The sequence below is a fragment of the Nerophis ophidion genome, linkage group LG03 (assembly GCF_033978795.1).
Source record: "Nerophis ophidion isolate RoL-2023_Sa linkage group LG03, RoL_Noph_v1.0, whole genome shotgun sequence".
Taxonomy (NCBI): domain Eukaryota; kingdom Metazoa; phylum Chordata; class Actinopteri; order Syngnathiformes; family Syngnathidae; genus Nerophis; species Nerophis ophidion.
The window spans coordinates 34,706,941-34,725,051 of NC_084613.1; the positions used below are offsets into that span (position 1 = coordinate 34,706,941).

The 18,111-nt window shown below is 44.9% G+C and overlaps 1 protein-coding gene and 1 long non-coding RNA gene across 2 annotated transcripts in view; one reads left to right on the plus strand and one right to left on the minus strand.

Moving 5' to 3' along the window:
• The window catches only part of LOC133549516 (uncharacterized), a 40,566-nt gene extending 28,259 nt beyond the window's left edge, over positions 1 to 12,307 (minus strand). The window contains exon 1 of the mRNA XM_061895011.1: positions 11,063 to 12,307. Within this exon, the coding sequence (XP_061750995.1) occupies positions 11,063 to 12,265 (1,203 nt within the window). The 5' untranslated portion in view covers positions 12,266 to 12,307. The remainder of the gene's footprint in view (positions 1 to 11,062) is intronic.
• A 1,707-nt stretch (positions 12,308 to 14,014) lies between these two features.
• On the plus strand, positions 14,015 to 17,325 carry LOC133549517 (uncharacterized). Its single transcript, XR_009806096.1, has 2 exons — positions 14,015 to 14,534; positions 14,632 to 17,325. It is a non-coding gene; the product is annotated as an uncharacterized LOC133549517 (long non-coding RNA).
• The last annotated feature ends 786 nt before the right edge of the window (positions 17,326 to 18,111 follow it).

Sequence of the window (18,111 nt, forward strand, 5' to 3'; positions counted from 1 at the left end):
CACGCTCTGACAGCCCGACAGACAGAGAAATTTACGAGGGATTGCTCAAATTCAGCGATTGTGAAGAAAAAATAATGCAAATTGGTGAAGCTAAATGAAAATGAAAAACTAACAAATACAATTATTTTATCATTATATATTTTATTTATTTTCATGATCACAGGTGAGGCACTGCGTCCCCTGCCTCCCCTGCCCGCACGTAACTGCTTCTACGAACACCATAAACAAAAATTCCTCAAAACAGCCCACTACCTATAATATGTGCTTTTTAAACATCAGCTCATTGTCTCCCAAAACGTTATTAGTTACTGAGGTCATTAAAGACAACAATCTTAACGTCATTTTACTCAGCGAAACCTGGCTCAAACCAGATGAATTTTGTCTGCTAAACAAGGCATCTCCTCCTAACCATCATATTGCCTGTCCCCTTAAAAGAGGTGAACGGGTCGCACTAATATACAATGAAAACCTTTACCTTATCCCTAACCTAAGTAATAAATATAAATAATTTGAGGTGCCTACTATGAGATCTGTCACACCATTACCTCGCTATCTGGCTGTTATCTACCGCACCCCTGACCCTATTCGGATTTAATCAGTGAATTTTCAGAGTTTGTCGCTGATCTAGTGACACACGTAGATAATATAATAATAATGAATAATTTTAATATCCATATAAATACCCCATCAGACCCTCTGTGCATGGCGCTCCAGATCATGATTGATACCTTACATAAATAATAAATGAACCCATGCATCGCAACAGTAATACGATAGATCTAGTCCTTGTCCAGGGTGTCACCACCTCCAAAGTTATGATACTTCCATACACTAAAGTAATGGCCAATCATTACCTTATAAAATTCGAAGTTCTTTTATGATCTGGTGCTGGATCATAGTTTATTTTGGGATTTGAGTCACTCTGTTTCAGCACCCCTCTTTTGGGTTTTCTTGGTTGTCATGGGTGCTGATTGTTTTCGCCTGCATCTGATTAGTGTTCAGGATGCTCACCTGTTCCTGGGCACTAATCAGAGAGCTACCTGCCTTTTCCCGTCACTCAGTCTGGAGTTTTTGTCTGCTTTATGCAACTGTTATGTTCATCCCTTGTGTTCCTTAAGCTAAGCGTTGCCTTATGCCTTCCCTATGTGTAGCTATTCCGTTAGCTTTTCTTGTGCTAGGCATGCTCTCTTTGTGTTTGCTTGTGTTGTTCGTTTCTGTTTTTTATGTAGGATTTATGCAAATAAATCATTTGTCCTACCGCACGCTGTCTCTGGAGTTCCTTCTGTCATCGCCAGAAGAACAATCCGCATCATCATGCCTCCTCGCCAGCGACCTCGTTGCAGAAAAGCACCAGCATACCGTTTTTACGGCTTCGAGGTATGGGACGTTCTTCAGGAAGCCAAGCCGCAACCCCCTGGCAGGCCACCTCCGCCAAGCTCAGGGCTACCTCTGGTTCCTGTTTCAAGGCTGCCTCCAGTTCCTGTTCCAAGGCTGGTTCCCGTACCAGCACTTGTTCCAAGGCTGCCTGCAGTTCCTGTTCCAAGCCTGGTTCCTGTACCAGCACTTGTTCCAAGGCTGCCTCCAGTTCCTGTTCCAAGGCTGGTTCCCGTACCAGCACCCGCTCCAGCTTTGCGGCTAGCACCCGCTCCAGCTCCGAAGATAGCTCGAGCTACAAAACTAGCACCTGCTCCAGCTCCGAGGCTAGCACCCGCTCAAGCACCGAGGCTAGCTCCTGCTCCGAGGTTTGCAAGTGGTTCCTGCTCCAAGGTTGCTACAGGTTCCTGCTCCACGACTGGTTACCAAGCCAGTACCTGCTCCACGACTGGTTCCCACGCCAGTATCTGCTCCACGACTGGTTCCCACACCAGTAACTGCTCCACAGCTGCTTCCGGTCCCTGCACCACGGGTGCTTCCAGTTCCTGCTCCACGACTGCTTCTGGTCCCTGCTCGACGGCTGGCCCCCGCGACATCACCTGCTCCATGGCTGGCCCCCGCGCCAGCACCTACTCCACGGCTGACCTCCACACCAGAACCACAGCTAGCAGCACCAAGGCAGCCTCCACTCAAACTCCAGAGATGCCTCCGTCTTCTTCGTTTCCAGTGTCATTGTAGCGCCCTGAAACTAGAGTTGGATGTAAAATCTAAAGTTGTATTAAGATGCTGCCTCTAGTTTCTGTTCCAAGGCTGGTTCCCGTACCAGCCCCTGTTCCAAGGCTGCCTCTAGTTCCTGTTCCAAGGCTGGTTCCCGTACTAGCACCTCTTCCAAGGCTGCCTCCAGTTCCCGTTCCAAGGTTGTTAAATACATTATGCAGTATTTTCCATTTGCATTATTCATCTCCGGTATTGATTAGTTATGAGTATTGGGAAGGGGAGCTGCGTCATTTTCTAGGTTTTGTGTGTAATGCACAGGCTCGAGAAAAAAACAGAAAGTGAAATAGTGAGCGGGAAAAAGAGGAATATCAGAAAATGCCTGTTATATGAACTGTGGGCTTCTTGAATAAGTATTGCACCAAAGAGAGACAATTTATGAGCTTCCGGTTCCGGGTCAACGTGAATGACTGCTCGCTGACTGCTCTTGTTGCAAAAAAGCTAAGTATCGTTCTATCTGTGTGATTTTAACTGTTTTGCAGCTTTATTTACAACTTATCGAACATATTTAATAGTTCAATTTAACTTGCAAATCACCCGATATCTGTCTCACCACTTCGCCCTCAGCTAGCTAGCTGCTAAGCTAACGAGGCTAGCGGAGAAAGGCAGCGCCGGTCTGAAGGAAGCTTCTCCCCCGCCACCGTGACCACCACTTCCCGAAGACAGCTGGCACTCCACTCGGCGACGGAAAGTTTCTGTGAGTATGGCTTCCTGCGCTTCGTGCACTTTACTCATGGATAGGTTGGCTTTGCTAGAGAGCCGTGTCCGCCAGTTAGAGCAGTGTAATTTCGTAACTTTAGATGTTGCGGACACATCTGCTAGCGTTAGCTGTAGCGAGCTAACTAGCCCAGCTTGTAGCAGCCCTAAGCGGCCTACAAGCTACGGTGTACCGGTTGAGACGCATAATAGATTTAGCCCTTTAGCTAGTCCTACACCCCAGTCTACCGGGCACCACACTTTAGTTATAGGGGACTCCATCACCCGAAACATAAAGCTTAGCAAACCAGCCACAATTAAGTGTATTCCCGGGGGCAGAGCACCTGACATTGAAGCTAATCTTAGGGAGCTAACTCGCAACAGGTCTAGTAAGCACGTACGGCAGGCTAACCGCACCACTAGTTATGCGAATATAGTAATACACGTTGGCTCCAATGACGTTAGGATGAGACAATCAGAGATTACAAAGAGAAACATAGCCAGGGCTTGTAATCTCGCCAGAAAGATGTCCAGGCATCGAGTAATTGTCTCTGGCCCCCTGCCTGGGAGAGGCAATGATGAGAGATATAGCAGATTAGTCTCTCTTAACAGGTGGCTGGATAGCTTCTGCAGACAACAGGGATTTACGTTTATTGATAATTGGCCCTCTTTCTGGGGCAAACCTGGCTTGCTGAGGAGAGACGGCCTTCACCCTAACCAGGAAGGCGCTATCCTCTTGTCTCGGAACATAGACTTCGCATTGAGCCACATTTGACTAACTGCACTAGAGCAAGCCCGGTCACAGGCAATTACAGAGCCTGCTAGCCTGGGTATGGAGTCAGTTAAGTTAGAACTAGCCAGCGCCAGGCTGGATGATCCCTGTACACATAGCAATTTTCGTAGAATAATACACAACTCACAAAATGTTTTTTCTACTGTGTCTATGACTTCGTCAGAGTTAGACATGCGTTCTACTGAGGTGGCAAATTATGATGCGTTCAGTTTATCGCAGCGCCAAGTAGACAATCTGAAAATTGCCGTCATATCAATTCCTAGATATGGTCGTAATTATTTTAAGTACACTGCGCATAATAAACGCAACATTATTAATATTGCTACTACGGATAATTTTATCAACAACTCCTTAAAACAGCCCACTACCTATAATATGGGCTTTCTAAACATCAGATCTTTGTCTCCCAAAACGTAATTAGTCAATGAGGTCATTAGAGACAACAACCTTAACGTCATCGGTCTTAGCGAAACCTGGCTTAAACCAGACGACTTTTTTGCGATAAATGAGGCATCCCCTCCTAACTATACGAATGCGCATATTGCCCGTCACCTCAAAAGGGGAGGGGGTGTCGCACTAATATACAACGAAAACTTTAACTTTAGTCCTAACTTAAATAATAAATATAAATCGTTTGAGGTGCTTTCTATTAAGTCTGCCACACCTCTGCCTCTGTGCCTGGCCGTTATCTACCGCCCCCCAGGGCCCTATTCGGACTTTATTAGTGAATTCTCAGAGTTTGTTGCTGATCTAGTGACGCACGCCGATAATATAATTATAATGTGGGACTTTAATATCCATATGAATACCCCATTGGACCCACCGTGCGTGGCGCTCCAGACTATAATTGATAGCTGTGGTCTTACACAAATAATAAATGAACCGACGCATCGCAGCGGTAATACGATAGACCTAGTGCTTGTCAGAGGTATCACCGTCTCCAAAGTTATGATACTCCCGTATACTAAAGTAATGTCCGATCATTACCTTATAAAATTCGAAGTTCAGACTCATGTTCGGCAAGCTAATAATAATAATAACTGCTATAGCAGCCGCAACATTAATGCTGCCACAACGACGACTCTTGCGGACCTACTGCCCTCGGTAATGGCACCGTTCCCAAAGTATGTGGGCTCTATTGATAACCTCACTAACAACTTTAACAACGCCCTGCGCGAAACCATTGATAGTATAGCGCCGCTGAAGTTAAAAAAGGCTCCAAAAAGGCGTACGCCATGGTTTACTGAAGAAACTAGAGCTCAGAAATTATTATGTAGAAAGCTGGAACGCAAATGGCGCACGACTAAACTTGAGGTGCACCATCAAGCATGGAGTGATAGTTTAATAACTTATAAACGCATGCTTACCTTAGCTAAAACTAATTATTACTCAAATCTCATCCGCATTAATAAAAACGATCCAAAATTTTTGTTTAGTACAGTAGCATCGCTAACCCAACAAGGGACTCCTTCCAGTAGCTCCACCCATTCGGCAGATGACTTTATGAAGTTCTTTAATAAGAAAATTGAACTTATTAGAAAGGAGATTAAAGACAATGCGTCTCAGCTACAACGGGGTTATAGTAACACAGATACGATTGTATATACGGCGGATACTGCAAATATCCAAAATAGTTTCTCTCGTTTTGATGAAATAACATTAGAAGGATTGTTACAACGTGTAAATGGAATAAAACAAACAACATGTTTACTTGACCCACTTCCTGGGAAACTTATCAAGGAGCTTTTTGTATTATTAGGTCCATCAGTGCTAAATATTATAAACTTATCACTTTCCTCGGGCACTGTTCCCGTTGCATTCAAAAAAGCGGTTATTCATCCTCTCCTTAAAAGACCTAACCTCGATCCAGACCTCATGGTAAACTACCGACCGGTGTCTCACCTTCCCTTTATTTCGAAAATCCTCGAAAAAATTGTTGCAGAGCAGCTAAATGACCACTTAGCGTTTAACAATCTATGTGAAACCTTTCAATCCGGTTTCAGGGCAAATCACTCGACTGAGACAGCCCTCGCAAAACTGACTAATGATCTATTGCTAACGATGGACTCTGATGCGTCATCTATGTTGCTGCTCCTCGATCTTAGCACTGCTTTCGATACCGTCGATCATAATATTTTATTAGAGCGTATCAAAATACGAATTGGTATTTCAGACTCAGCCCTGTCATGGTTTAACTCTTATCTTACTGATAGGATGCAGTGCGTCTCCTATAACAGTGTGACCTCGGACTATGTTAAGGTAACGTGTGGAGTTCCCCAGGGTTCGGTCCTTGGCCCTGTACTCTTCAGCATCTACATGCTGCCGCTAGGTGACGTCATACGCAAATACGGTATTAGCTTTCACTGTTATGCTGATGACACCCAACTTTACATGCCCCTAAAGCTGACCAACACGCCGGACTGTAGTCAGTTGGAAGCGTGTCTTAATGAAATTAAACAATGGATGTCCGCTAACTTTTTGCAACTTAATGCCAAAAAAACGGAAATGCTGATTATCGGTCCTGCTAGACACCGACCTCTATTTAATAATACAACTTTAACATTTGACAACCAAATAATAAAACAAGGTGACTCTGTAAAAAATCTGGGTATTATCTTCGACCCAACTCTCTCCTTTGAGTCACACATTAAAAGCGTTACTAAAACGGCCTTCTTTCATCTCCGTAATATCGCTAAAATTCGCTCCATTTTGTCCACTAAAGACGCCGAGATCATTATCCATGCGTTTGTTACGTCTCGTCTCGATTACTGTAACGTATTATTTTCGGGTCTCCCAATGTCTAGCATTAAAAGATTACAGTTGGTACAAAATGCGGCTGCTAGACTTTTGACAAGAACAAGAAAGTTTGATCATATTACGCCTGTACTGGCTCACCTGCACTGGCTTCCTGTGCACTTAAGATGTGACTTTAAGGTTTTACTACTTACGTATAAAATACTACACGGTCTAGCTCCAGCCTATCTTGCCGATTGTATTGTACCGTATGTCCCGGCAAGAAATCTGCGTTCAAAAGACTCCGGCTTATTAGTGATTCCTAGAGCTCAAAAAAAGTCTGCGGGCTATAGAGCGTTTTCCGTTCGGGCTCCAGTACTCTGGAATGCCCTCCCGGTAACAGTTCGAGATGCTACCTCAGTAGAAGCATTTAAGTCTCATCTTAAAACTCATCTGTATACTCTAGCCTTTAAATAGACCTTTTTAGACCAGTTGATCTGCCGCTTCTTTTCTTTCTCCTATGTCCCCCCCTCCCTTGTGGAGGGGGTCCGGTCCGATGACCATGGATGAAGTACTGACTGTCCAGAGTCGAGACCCAGGATGGACCGCTCGTCGGGACCCAGGATGGACCGCTCGCCTGTATCGGTTGGGGACATCTCTACGCTGCTGATCCGCTTGAGATGGTTTCCTGTGGACGGGACTCTCACTGCTGTCTTGGAGCCACTATGGATTGAACTTTCACAGTATCATGTTAGACCCGCTCGACATCCATTGCTTTCGGTCCCCTAGAGGGGGGGGGTTGCCCACATCTGAGGTCCTCTCCAAGGTTTCTCATAGTCAGCATTGTCGCTGGCGTCCCACTGAATGTGAATTCTCCCTGCCCACTGGGTGTGAGTTTTCCTTGCCCTTTTGTGGGTTCTTCCGAGGATGTTGTAGTCGTAATGATTTGTGCAGTCCTTTGAGACATTTGTGATTTGGGGCTATATAAATAAACATTGATTGATTGATTGAACTTTTTGTCATTTTAAGGGTGCTGCATAATTTTGGTGTTTCCACCCTGACAGGCAAATTTATCCCCGTGGAAATAAGTTTTGATGGAAACAGTGAACTACCGAAGTCAAGCTCGTTAATGATCAGCGAACAATGTTCACCCGCCGAAAGGAAAGGAGAAAGTTGACTAAATAAGACCAGCGATTTGGGAGTAAATACCAACACAATCTGAACATGGATATTGAGTGGGAATCACTACTGGTCGAAATCGAAAAGAAATTTGTCACGTTATCAGTACGTCATCTCAAATTAATAAGTGAGGAGTTGAAATTAGGGCTTGCGGAAGAAGTGCAATTGTCAAGGTTGTTTACATAGGAGAGATATTCTGAATTACTTGGAAAGTGAGATTACAAGTTTAGAATTGATTGATTGATTGATTGATTGATACTTTTATTAGTAGATTGCACAGTTCAGTACATTTTCCGTACAATTGACCACTAAATGGTAACGCCCGAATAAGTTTTTCAACTTGTTTAAGTCGTAGTCCACGTTAATCAATTCATGGTACAAATATATACTATCAACATTATACAGTCATCACACAAGTTAATCATCATAGTATGTACAATGAATTATTTACATTATTTACAATCCGGGGGGTGGGATGAAGAGCTTTGGTTGATATCAGTACTTCAGTCATCAACAATTGCATCAACAGAGAAATCTGGACATTGAAACGGTGTAGGTCTTATTTAGTAGGATATGTACAGCCAGCAGAGAACATAGTGAGTTCAGATAGCATAAGAACAAGTATATACATTAGAAGTACATTTGAGTTGTTTATAATCCGGGGAGATGGGATGTGAATGGAGGAGGGTATTAGTAAAGTGTTGAAGTTGCCTGGAGGTGTTGTTTTAGAGCGGTTTTGAAGGAGGATAGAGATGCACTTACTTTTATACCTGTTGGGAGTGCATTCCACATTGATGTGGCATAGAAAGAGAATTAGTTAATACCTTTGTTAGATCGGAATCTGGGTTTAACGTGGTTTGTGGAGCTCCCCCTGGTGTTGTGGTTATGGCGGTCATTTACGTTAAGGAAGTAGTTTGACATGTACTTCGGTATCAAGGAGGTGTAGAGGATTTTATAGACTAGGCTCAGTGCAAGTTGTTTTACTCTGTCCTCCACCCTGAGCCAGCCCACTTTGGAGAAGTGGGTTGGATTGAGGTGTGATCTGGGGTGGAGGTCTAAAAGTAACCGGACTAGTTCATTCTGGGATGTTTGGAGTCTAGATTTGAGGGTTTTGGAGGTGCTGGGGTACCAGGAGGTGCAAGCGTAATCGAAGAAGGGTTGAATGAGAGTTCCTGCTAGATTCCTCAAGGTGCTTTTGTTGACCAGAGGAATGTAGAGGAATTTTGTTCTTTGGTTGACCTTTTTGATCACCTTGGTTGCCATTTTATCACAGGAAAGATTAGCCTCTAGAATGGAACCTAGGTAGGTGATCTCATCCTTCCTGGTGATAACAATGTCACCCACTTTTATAGTGAAGTCACTGACCTTCTTAAGTTTGATATGACACCCAAAGAGGATGGATTCCGTTTTACCTAAGTGTATGGATAGCTTGTTGTCAGCGAGCTAGGTGCAAATATTGAGGAGTTCAGCACTGAGGATTTGTTCCACCTGTGACTTGTCCTTGCCGGATACCAGCAGGGCCGAGTCATCCGCAAACAGGAACAATTCACAGTGGCATGCTGATGGCATGTAATTTACGTATATTAGGAACAGTAAAGGTCCTAGTATACTGCCTTGGGGGACTCCACAGCTTACTGAGAGGGGAGGGGACATGGTGCCGTTCACCTCTACCACCTGTTTCCTCCCCTCCAAGTAAGATTGCATCCAGCTCGATGAGGTTTTGTCGAATCCGATTGCTCGGAGCTTATCCAACAGTATAGCGTGGTTAACGGTGTCAAAGGCCTTCTGAATGTCCAGCATGACCATGCCGCAGTATTTGCCCGCGTCCACCTCATGTTTGATGTGGTCGGTCAGATAGAGAAGGCATGTGTCAGTGGAGTGGTTAGTTCTGAAGCCGGTTTGGAATTTGTACATTAGTTTATTAGTAGCAAGGTATCTATCAACCTGTTCATAAACTATTTTCTCCATTACTTTCGAAATGGAACTGAGAATAGAAACAGGTCGGAAGTTACCAGGTTCTAATTTGCTTCCTTTTTTATAAAGGGGGGTTACTCTTGCTATCTTGAAATCCTTGGGTACTTGGCCTTGTTTGATTGAAAGGTTTATTATATGAGTGATTATTGGGGCAATGGTGGTGGCAGAGTCCATGAGGAATCTGGAGGGGATATTGTCAAGGCCGGTGGCCTTGTTTGGGTGGAGCGCGCTCAATTTATTTAGCACCTTGTTAGCTGAGACCATTTCTAATTTGAAATTGTTGTTGACTACTCCTAGCTTTCTGTATAAGTCATTAATGTGTTCTACACCAAAGCGACCAGAATGTTGGGATAGCTTGTTTACGAGAGTTGTGGCTATGTTGGTGAAAAAGGTGTTAAGTCTGCTTGCTACCTCTATTTTGTCTGTAATGAGGGCGTCACCCTCCTTGATGTTGATGTTGGTGAGTCTGGTTTTAAGTTTCTGGCCGCATCCAGGAAGCTGGTTGTTGAGAATTTTCCAGAGCTCACGTGGCTTATTTGTGTTTCACTCTATTTTGTCATTGATATCATTTTTATTAAAGGATTTAGTCAGGTTGTTTGTCTTATTTCTTAATTTATTGCATTGCTTTTTGAGCGTTGAAAGGAGTGATTTGAGGTTATTATTATTGGGTTGTTTATTTACTTCGGTTTTACACTTTTGGTATTCGAAATATTTTCTGTCCCTGTCTTTTATGGCAGCTAATAGGTCTGGATTGATCCATGGTTCAGAGCGGGCTTTGATCCTGACTGTTCTCATGGGAGCCATATCATTTAGTATAGCTAGGAACGCTGTTTTGAAGCGATCCCAAGCATCTTCAACCAGGTTGCTCGTGAGCACAGGGGACCAGTCCCACTCACCTAATTTGAGGTTGAAATTATCACTGTTGAATTTTTTAAGGGATCTGGATTGAGCTGTTATGTGGCCATTGGCTTTAAGTTTACTTATTTTGCGCGTGCAGAAGGTTATATAGTGGTCGCTAAGACCACAGATCATGAACCCACTATTTTTAATATTATGCCGGTCCGATGTGAGGATGAGATCTATGGTTGACTGGGTGGAAACACACACCTGTGTGGGGAGTGTTAGTAGCTGGGAAAGAGCGTGCAGATTACAGAATTTGCTGTAAGATTTGAAGACAGACGCATCTCTGCGTTGAATATCTGTGTTCAGATCTCCAGTTATAATAATCTCCATGTTTTCTACACCAGCTAAACACTCCTCGAGGGCACCATAGAAATCACTCTGATCAGGGGGTCTGTATACAGTCCCTATTAGTACCGGCTTAGCGTTAGTGAATTTGATTTCTGCCCACACAGATTCAAGGGTATTGTGGTTGAGATCAGAGCGAGTTATGTATTTAATATCCTGGTGAATATACATACAAACACCACCACCATGTTTATTCCTGTCCTTTCTGATGACCGAGAAGTTTTCTATCTCTATCTCTGAATCAGAAACACTATCATCTAATTTAGTTTCGGAGAAACACAGGATTTTTACCTTATTGTTGTGGAACATTTCTCTGATTTGGTCGAGTTTATTTCCAGAGAGGCTGTTCACATTAAGATGGATGATGTGTAGCCCACCGGAACCAAAGAGAACATCAGAGTCCGTTGGAGAGAAGTACTGTCCAGAAGATGGAGGGGTGTTGGTTGTTATTGAGGTTTCTGTGGCAAGACTTGGGGGAGGAGGAGAGGGAGAGAGGCCCATTGTTCGTCGTCCAGGTGATGGGGGAGCGGCGTGGTTGAAGAGGGGGAGGGGGGGCCAGGTAGGAACTGTGGTGGGGGTAGGTGTGGTTTTCGCGGATTTTGGTGAGGTTGAGAACAAAGACCATGGATCCACGAAGAGACCCCCGAAACCTGTGTAGGCCGTGGGGGGTCCAGGTGACGCGACGATGACCCTCAAGGTTTCGGGAGAGGTTAGGAGGACCTCCGCGCTGCCGACTTTAATGGTGGCCAGGGAGTCGTCAGAAGCCGTTACGCCGTCCGCCGCTGAGCCGCTGTCCTCACCGGTGTCTGAGCAGTCTTCCTCCATCTCTGGGCCGCCAACCGCACCGATGTTCGGGGTGAAGTCCTCCGTCGTGCCGCCGACCGCTGGATCGCAGGTGAGCTCGTGTGGTGATGAACAAGTAGGAGCTGGCATAGGTGGAGAGCTAATGTTTTTAGCATAGCTCCGACAAGGTCCCGCAGCTACGCTAGCTTCCTCGGCGTCGTTAGCAACAACATTGCTAGGCTTCGCCAGGTGAGACAACATTAACCGGGTGGTTATTGGTCCAGGGTTTAGTTCAGTGTCTCCTGAGAGTAGAAGTAATAGTACAATTATAGATTTTCGGTCTATCCTTCCAGTCAGGGGCTTGTTTCTTCTGTTCCGATCCACTGTGAGGTGAGAGTGGATCACATTACCTCCGCAGCCCAGGTGCTTCGTCGATACATTACCGAGAAGGTAAAATTCGCAGTGATTGTCCATTTCGCGTTCACGACTCTCATTTTCAAGAGGGTATTGTATCCGTGGTGGTTTCAAATATAAATCCGTGATCCACCGTAGAAAAAAGAGAAAGTGTGGTATTATCCTAGTGGTTGATTGTATTCCCGAGCGGGAGAGAAAAAAAATGCGACTGCTCATCTCGGCGTCCAGACCACAGACTGATGGAGAAGATGGAGGTTTGTCAATACCTTTGGCTACAAATGATTTGATTGATAACATCCAGAAAAAGGCTCATGGCAGCAAGTACCAGCGGAGCTTGAAACTCCAGAGCAGTCAAATATGGTCTTGGAGCGCCCTCTATTGGTCCAACAGTGCCAACAACATCACCAGTCTACCAGACACACAAAAAAGACCTGTCAATAACCGATCTCAATTGAATTTGCACCCAATTTATTGAAAATACTAGGATCATTGGACAAATAAGTGATGCAGGGCAAAAGGACAAATTAAATTACACCAGTCTCAAAAGACAAATTCGACCTCTCACTCAAAGTTGACCTCTCACACCTAACGTCAGAACAACAGCAGAAAGTGAGACAGATGCTGAGGGAAGACAGTGAGGTGTTCGCTCAAGATGATTGGGACACAGAATGGATTCCGAAGCTGCAAATGACGATTCGATTGAAGGATGACATCCCAGTCACAAAAACTTACAATGCCATCCCCCGGCCTCTGTATCAGGAAGTAAGAAACACATCCAAGACTTGCTTAGCCGCGGCTGGATGCAGAAGTTAAGTTCTTCCTACTCATCGCCAGTTGTCATTGTGAGGAACAAGGATGTTTCTATCAGACTCTGCATTGATTACAGACAACTGAATGCCAAAACACACTCTGATAGACACCCAATTCCGCAACTTTAAGAGATCTTACAAAATCTTGGGGGGAATTCATGGCTGTGCTCGACCAAGGGAAGGCATACTACCAGGGGTTTGTCAGTGAAGAGAGCCGATCATGCACTGCCTTTATTACACCCTGGGGGTTATACGAATGGCTTCGGATCCCGTTTGGGCTGACGAACGCGCCCACTGCATTTCAGCGGCACATGGAGGGTTGCACAGCTTCCATTATAAACCTGTGCTGGATTTCTGTCGACAGAAATACAGCACAGATTTAAAATGGAAGCTGTGCTCAGTGTGACGTCAGAAGTACTTTGTATTTTACACAACAGACTTTCATGATGCCAGCAGGAAAACATGGTGAAAGCCATACTGAAAGATCCATCCATCCATTTTCTACCGAACTACAAACTCGACAATCAGGTCGGCCACAGCTAAAGGCAGAATGAGGTAATTAGTCGGACTGTGTAGCTGTCGAAAATAAACTACAGCGATTATGACAAGAAGGTTCCAACATATGGTGCAAACCGACAAAAAGCCAAGGAAAACATACAAAGCAACGCACACAACTGAAGGATGACTTTTATATATGTAAGCTGTATTATCTAATGTTTAGCAGGGATGGATGTTATCGAAAACATTGGTCTTGTTGACAGTCATCTCCTCTTCATCAATATGATTTCCTGGAAATGTTATTTCCAATAACCGTCAAATACATAATTACTTAAAGCCAGTGTAAGGACTAACACGTTACAAAGTTATTGTAACACCGTTATTTTCGGCAGTAGCAAGAAGTCTAGCGCGTTATTTTTTATATTCAGTAACTCAATTACCGTTACTACATGATGCATTACTGCGTTATTTTACGTTATTTTTTATGTACTAGAAACTGAAAAAAATCTGAGTGTGTTTTACTGGAGAGCTGCAGAAGAGGCGCGGGAGAAGAGGCGCGCTGTGTGTGAGTGAGTGTGTGTGTGTGTCTGTGTGTGTGTGTGTGTGTGTGTGTGTGTGGGGGGGATGGTGAGGGTTGGGGAGTCGTGTCTGTGTTTACTAACAAGACATCATTTGGAGCCAAAGTCGAGTTTCTTAACATGGAGATATTCTCACTACTTTTCTTTTGTCGAGCACAAAGAAAATAACATTTTAGTTCAATGTTAGTTTTGTCTTGGACCAAAGATACTATTTACTGCCCAAAACAGCAATTCAAATCTGCTGAAACACCTACAAAAGCAACATGCTTCGACAAAGCTAGTAAAGAGAGAGACGCTTCCCCTCCAACACCATTTAGACACAGAGGGCGTTCATCTGATCGTGGTTATGAACAGAGAGGGCGTTCACCTGACCGTGGCTGGCACGAGCGGTGTGTAGAAGGAGGGCCCAGGGAGAAACAGGACTTTTGCGGCCCCGACAACAACCGAGCTAACTCCCCAAATTGGCGGGGTTGAAGGCCTGCTAGGAGCCCCTCTAATGAGGTGTGCATTTTCTCTCCCACAGGAGGGAAGACTATACATATAAGTTGGGAAAAGAGATGTAGCTGATGTTGCAGCCCAAACATCAGCTACAGAATCTATGGGCCCTATGGAGGGAGGGATGTTTTTTCCTCCATGAGTAATGCAATGATACCGGACAAGACAGAACAGGGAACCTCATATGTAAGGGGAAGTATTGACGGGATTAAAATCAACATATTGATCTATTCAGAAGCAACTGAGTCGTTTATCAATGTCAACTTCCACTTGTCTGTTTCAGCCCTGCATAAGCGGCCCCTAACGGTGGACTTTGTTGCTTCACGGGCGGTGAATGGACAGATGCTCGACACACTGGGCACCATAACAGTGACTCTGCATCTGGAGAAGACCTCCCGGCAGCAGGTTTTCCACGTCATTAGGGGTCCACACAAACAGCGCTACTAGGCTTGGACTTTCTTGTCACAAATCACGCCCTCCTGGATTCTGCCTGTGGTCAACTGCACATATGGGACATTGTACTTCCACTCCTGACTGGCAAAGACCTGATCCCGGAGTGTTTCCATCGCCACTGTCATTACACTGCCCCCCCTCAGCGAGATGCTGGTGCCTGTGAGTGTGTCCCCACCTGGGCCCGTTGATCAGCTTCCTGATTTTGTTGGCTACTTATCACCCAACCTTAAAGGCAAAAGTGAGTGTGTCATAGCTCACACGGTGGCATCTGTAAAAGACGGGGTTACCACAGCCCGTGTGTTGAACCCTACACATCAGGACGTTATACTGAGAGAAGGCGTGCACCTGGGGTGGTTTTTCTCTATTGATGAGGCCGAGATCGTGACACTTCTTCAGGTTCCAACGGAGACTATCCCTGCCATTTCATCCAGTGAGGTGCCTGTTGTGTCATCGGAGGAATCTTCCGCTAGCCAGCAACAGAAGGCACCACTGGTTGGACTGCTGGCCGAGCATCAGGGGATATTCAACCAATCAAAAGGGGGGACTGGCAGGTGCACACTTATCCAACATCACTTCAAAAGACCAGTGATCCTCCTCCTCTGCGGCAGCACGGATACCGGACTTCACCAGAAAATAGAGAGGAAATAGACAGTCAGGTGACCGCCCTGTTGGTGGACGGGATGATTGAGGAAAGCTGCAGCCCATGGGCCTTGCCTGTGGTCCTGGTAAAGAAGAAGAATGGTAGGTGGAGATTCCGCATCGACTATCGTGAAAGATTCTCATCCGCTCCCCAGGGTGGATGAGACCGTGAATGCACTGGCGGGCTCCCTGTGGTTCAGCATGTTGGACTTTACTAACAGATATTGGTAGATCGAGGTCGCTAAGGGAGACAGGGAGAAAACTGCCTTCACTTCGGGCCAGGGCCTCTACCAGTGGTGGTCTATGCCGATGGGCCTTACTAACTCTCCTGCAACATGTCAGCGCATGATGGAGCTGGTGCTCTGAGGGCTCCCATGGCAGGTGTGTGTGGTGTACCTTGACAACATTTTTGTATACAGTCCCACCAATTGAGGCCCATCTCACCTGTCTGCGTGAAGTTTTCTCCAGGATCCATGCAGCTGGCCTCAGGGTGAATCATGAGAATAACACTCGGCTCGAGATCATGTAGTGTTCCTGGGACATATTTCTTGCCACGGCTTACAGCCCGACCCTCCAAACACGGATAAAGTCAGAACCTGGCCAACACCACAGAACCCAACCGAAGTGAGAGCCTTTGTGGGCTTTTTCTCCTACTACACTTTTTTAAAAAACTTTTCCCAGTGTGCAGCCCCTCTTCACCGCCTCACCTGCAACGGCACACCTTTCAAATGGACAAGTGAGTGTGACACAGCCTTTAAGTACCTGAAGGGGGTGCTTTCATCTGCTCCAGTTGTCACCGTGCCTGACTTTAACAATCCCTTTCCAGGTGTACACAGACGCCTCCTTGGAAGTAGTGGGGGCCATGTTGGTGTAGCCGAGCTAAATTTTATTTTATTTTATTTTATTTTTGGTCATTTACTCACATCATTGTCTGTTGTGAACTTCTCCAAAAGTGTCTCTTATTGTAAATAGGTTCCACTCTATTATTTTTCGTCACATACCTTTTTGTTTTCCTGGGAGGTGATTTGGCGTCGCACCTGTGTGACTAGCTTCAGTGAGCTCTGACGCTCGGACCTGGTAAGTCATGTTTGTGTCTTTCCCTTTATTTTTATTATAAACTTTTTGGTTGTCGCTCTTAAAGTATTGTATAAGAATACACACTGTCTTGTGACGTGCTGTTAAGCATGCGGGTTGAATTCCCAAACTTTCTGTTTGTTAGATTGTTGTAAAAACCGGACTCCTATATGTTAAATGATATGTGGATTAGTTTAATGCTAGCGGCAGTTATTACGGGGTTTACTGGTCTCGTGAGTTTGTGCCCGGGTCAAAACTCTGCTGCGTGTCTTGGTGGACATCTTGTGTGCCCCTGTGGCATTAATAATAGTGTGCATTATATATTTCTTTATTCTGTGGTGGACAGAAATCCTGTGTACTGTGGACTGTGTGTGACGCCCTCTTCTTTTTGTTTCTATCAAAACAAAGGTAAGTCTGTTTTTTGGCATAGTTTATTGTAGGAACATATAAAATGAGTTGATGTGAGTTGGAAAAATGAGGTGAATTGCTGAACATATTAAAGATCCTTTTCTTAATATATATTTTGTTATTTGCTGATGTATATATTTTATATACTGGTTTTTATGTAATTAATTTATTTGAGACTGTTTTATGCTTTATTTACCTTTTATTATTATTACTATTATTATTATTTCATTTATTATTATTATTACTATTTCAACATGTAAGCATAAATAATTGAATTCATGAGCCAGAGTGAGCACTGACGCTCGGAGCTGTGGAGAGAAATCCTGTGTACTTTGGACTGTGTGTGACGCCCTGTTCTTTTTGTTTCTATCAAAAAATGGTGAATAAATCCTCCATGACTCAACTCTTGTGTGTGCCTCACTATATAGACACAACGCAGAACAGCTACTGTTACATTGGCTCAGGACAAAGACGGACTGGAGCGAGTGGTGTCATACGTTAGCCAAGCACTCCGTTCCCCAGAAAGGCGCTGGTCTACATTTGCTGTGGGCCGTAGTGTGGGCTGCACGGCAATTCAGACATTACATAGGATCAGCTGCCTTTACCACCATAACTTATTAGAGCCTCTGCTGAGCCTGCGTGGCATGTCCATTGACAAGGATCCCATGGGATGCAGAGCAAGATGGATACTGGAACTGGACCCTTATAACTGGAGTATGCAGCACAAGGACGGCAAACAGCATACTAATGCTGATGCACTCTCAGGGCGTCCTCAATACCATGAGCCAAGTGTGGTAAACACAGGTGAGACAACCACACAAGTGAATGTCATAGGCTCAAATATAGAGCCCAGTGTTGCCCAACCAGTCACTCAACTGCTACAAACACCCACGGGGAACCCCCAGACCAGCTTCAGTCGTTCAACAGTTCGGGGTCTCCGCTGTCATAATTTACGCTTCATTGTGTGCCACACATTTTCGATGGGAGACAGGTCTGGACTGCAGGCGGGCCAGGAAAGTACACAAACTCTTTTTTTACGAAGCCACGCTATTGTAACACGTGCTGAATGTGGCTTGGCATTGTCTTGCTGAAATAAGCAGGGGCGTCCATGAAAAAGACGGCGCTTAGATGGCAGCTTTTAAATGTTCCAAAACTTGTATGTACCTTTCAGCATTAATGGTGCCTTCAC